The sequence below is a fragment of the Egretta garzetta genome, unplaced genomic scaffold (genome assembly GCF_000687185.1).
Source record: "Egretta garzetta isolate BGI_Z169 unplaced genomic scaffold, ASM68718v1 scaffold263, whole genome shotgun sequence".
NCBI classification, from domain to species: Eukaryota; Metazoa; Chordata; class Aves; order Pelecaniformes; family Ardeidae; genus Egretta; species Egretta garzetta.
In genome coordinates this window covers 63,116-65,622 of record NW_009259233.1, presented here as the reverse complement: position 1 = coordinate 65,622, position 2,507 = coordinate 63,116, and the positions used below count along the sequence as shown (strand labels likewise).

At 43.9% G+C, this 2,507-nt stretch overlaps 1 protein-coding gene across 1 annotated transcript in view; it reads left to right on the top strand.

Moving 5' to 3' along the window:
* The window catches only part of DRC3 (dynein regulatory complex subunit 3), a 15,161-nt gene continuing 12,654 nt past the window's right edge, over nucleotides 1-2,507 (top strand). The window contains exons 1-2 of the mRNA XM_009635853.2: nucleotides 1-157; nucleotides 1,565-1,681. Coding sequence (XP_009634148.1) covers nucleotides 1-157; nucleotides 1,565-1,681 — 274 coding nt within the window. The remainder of the gene's footprint in view (nucleotides 158-1,564; nucleotides 1,682-2,507) is intronic.

The window sequence follows — 2,507 nt, the reverse complement described above, 5'->3', positions numbered from 1 at the left end:
ATGAGTCAGTTATACAATAGCATTGAGCCAAATGTTATTGATGATGAAATGGTCCAGAAAGCCATTGAAGAGCAGTGTCCGGAGGACATAGGAAAGCTTGCCAAAAGGGAAGGTGTTAACTTTAAGGAGGTGACGGAGCTACAACTTAGTTTTAGAAGTGAGTATCAGAACATATACTTTTTCTTCTTCTTTTCTTAGAGGGTAATAGAATTAAGCACAAAGTGGCTAACTGGCAATTAAACAATCATGATTAGCTTGGATTTGTTATTTGAAAAGTAACATCTGGACTTGCATTTTTAGTCGTACCTGTATGAAGTAGTTTCATTAGAGAGACCTGGGTGCTTTTGCTGATGGGCAACTTTAAAGCTGCTTCACGCTATTACTGTCACCGCTATTCTTATTTAACATTTATATTGTGGTGACACCTACAGGCCACAGGCCTATTGGGCCCTTCTGTACGTGGACAAATCAAACCCGGGGCAGGCTCCGCCATCGCTGGCGATTATGTGAGAGCTATTTGGGAGATTATGGTGATTACAGTTCAATTTGGTGGCTTCCTCCAGTCATCCATAGCATTATCGCAGCTTGCCTCTTACTGTCAAGCCAGTCATAAACCTGCATTCAAAAAAAGAAAAGGAAGAACATTTGGCTCAATATTTGAGTATTTTGGGGCAAAATACTGCTTTTGATTATTTGTTGAGTGTGCCAGTAAAATAATGCGTGTATTAGTTGAGTTCCTTAGAACCCACTTCCCGTTACCTGATCCTGCATGTATTTGTTTGCAGATACAAGATATAGAACTGTGTGAATATTTTGTGCATGTGAATCCTTGCTTTACTCTGCACTCACTGAACAACGATAGCGGCAGAGCAGTGAACGAAATCCTCTGGGAAGCCATTGTGGGGGGAAAGAGAACTGGGAGTGAGAATGTTCTGTATTTTCTCTCACCTTGGTCCTAATGTTTTGCTGTGGTGCCTAATGACCTGCCCTCGTGATTCTGGTGTTGGAGAAAGCTAAATGCAGGGATATTGATTAGTTCTAAACTGCAGCCTTCACACAAAGAGTAGACCCCAACTTGCTCTCCTGTGATGAGAATCCCAGGAGCAGGAGAATAATTTACAAAAGCAGTAGCTGGCTACCGCTAGCCTGCAAATGCAGAGAAAAGCGGAGTCTCACCCCAAACCTCCCTCTTGGAGCTGGAAAGGAAAATGAAGGTCAAGGCCTCCTAGTAGTGGATTCATAAAGCCACTCCTGACTGCAGGGCTGTAGTCAGCATCCCCTCAGCGACTCGTTGGCATCGCTGATGAGCAGTGTGCGCTGGTGCAGGACACTGAGGTTAACTGGGCTGTTTCACTGAAATCTCATCCAGCCAGCGAACTTCTCCGCTCTCTAGGGCAGTCATCACACGCTATCGCAATCTGCTGAAAATCATTTTGGAGGTAAGACTGGACATGCTTTCCTTGTGCGAGATAGCATGTCCGGTAAACCGAAAGCTGTCTCATATGAAAAGCAATTTTGGTGGGTTTTGTTTTGTTTTGCTTTTTTTTTTTTCCTGTGGCTTTAGATATCCTGCAGATTGATAATCTGTGGCAATTTGAGAATCTGACTAAACTGCAGCTGGACAACAACATCATTGAGAAGATAGAAGGTCTGGAGGTTCTGGTTCACCTCGTATGGCTGGGTAAGATACAGGCATATGAGGTTGGATGCCTTTGCAGGTGCAAAGCAATCCGCGATAAAGCCAGGATGTCGCGTTCCTTCTCAAACACAACCGATAGGAGCTTTCCCAGGGAAGGCTGTCAGCTGTCTGTGTGTTTCCTCATTTGACTGTCAAATGTCAAAATGCCTGAATATCAGAGCTGCAAAACAAGCCTTCAAATATTTAAAAACTGGGTTTAATGTATTTGGTGTGGCAGGAACAGGAAGCTGAGATTTCAAGGTTGTTTCCAGGGTTTGTACTCATATTTGGAGGTGACTTTCAGAAATATTTATGGAAACACCTCTGTGATTTAGAAGCCTGTATTCTGTTTTCAAAGCATTTTGCAGACTAGAACCCACTATCTTTACCCCTATACGCTTAAGGGTTTGTCATCATTACTGTCCCAAGAAGTGCCCATCCTTGTAGTCTTATGTGACTACTTACAAGCAAAAACTCAGGATGCTGACAGCAGCATCACGCAGTGGGGCAGGTTTCGATGCTGGGCAGATAGGTGAGCTTGCTGCTACAGATTCATAGCTTAGAGCATTCTCTGGGAACTGCAGCTATATCTCTGGTTGGCAGTGTAAATATATCCTCAGCCGCCTTTGAAAATAGCATGCAGGGCTTGGGTTCATAAGCACATCTTGAAATGTCTAATGGGTTCTTCCGCCCAGTTGTCTGCACCGTTCTGCTGCACAGATGACTAATGCACTTGTGAATCAACAGCTATTCCACCACAATGTAAGCAGAGTGTTTTGAAGCACACACTTATGGGTTTCGTTTGCCCAAAGGCCGCAGTGGTTCAGCA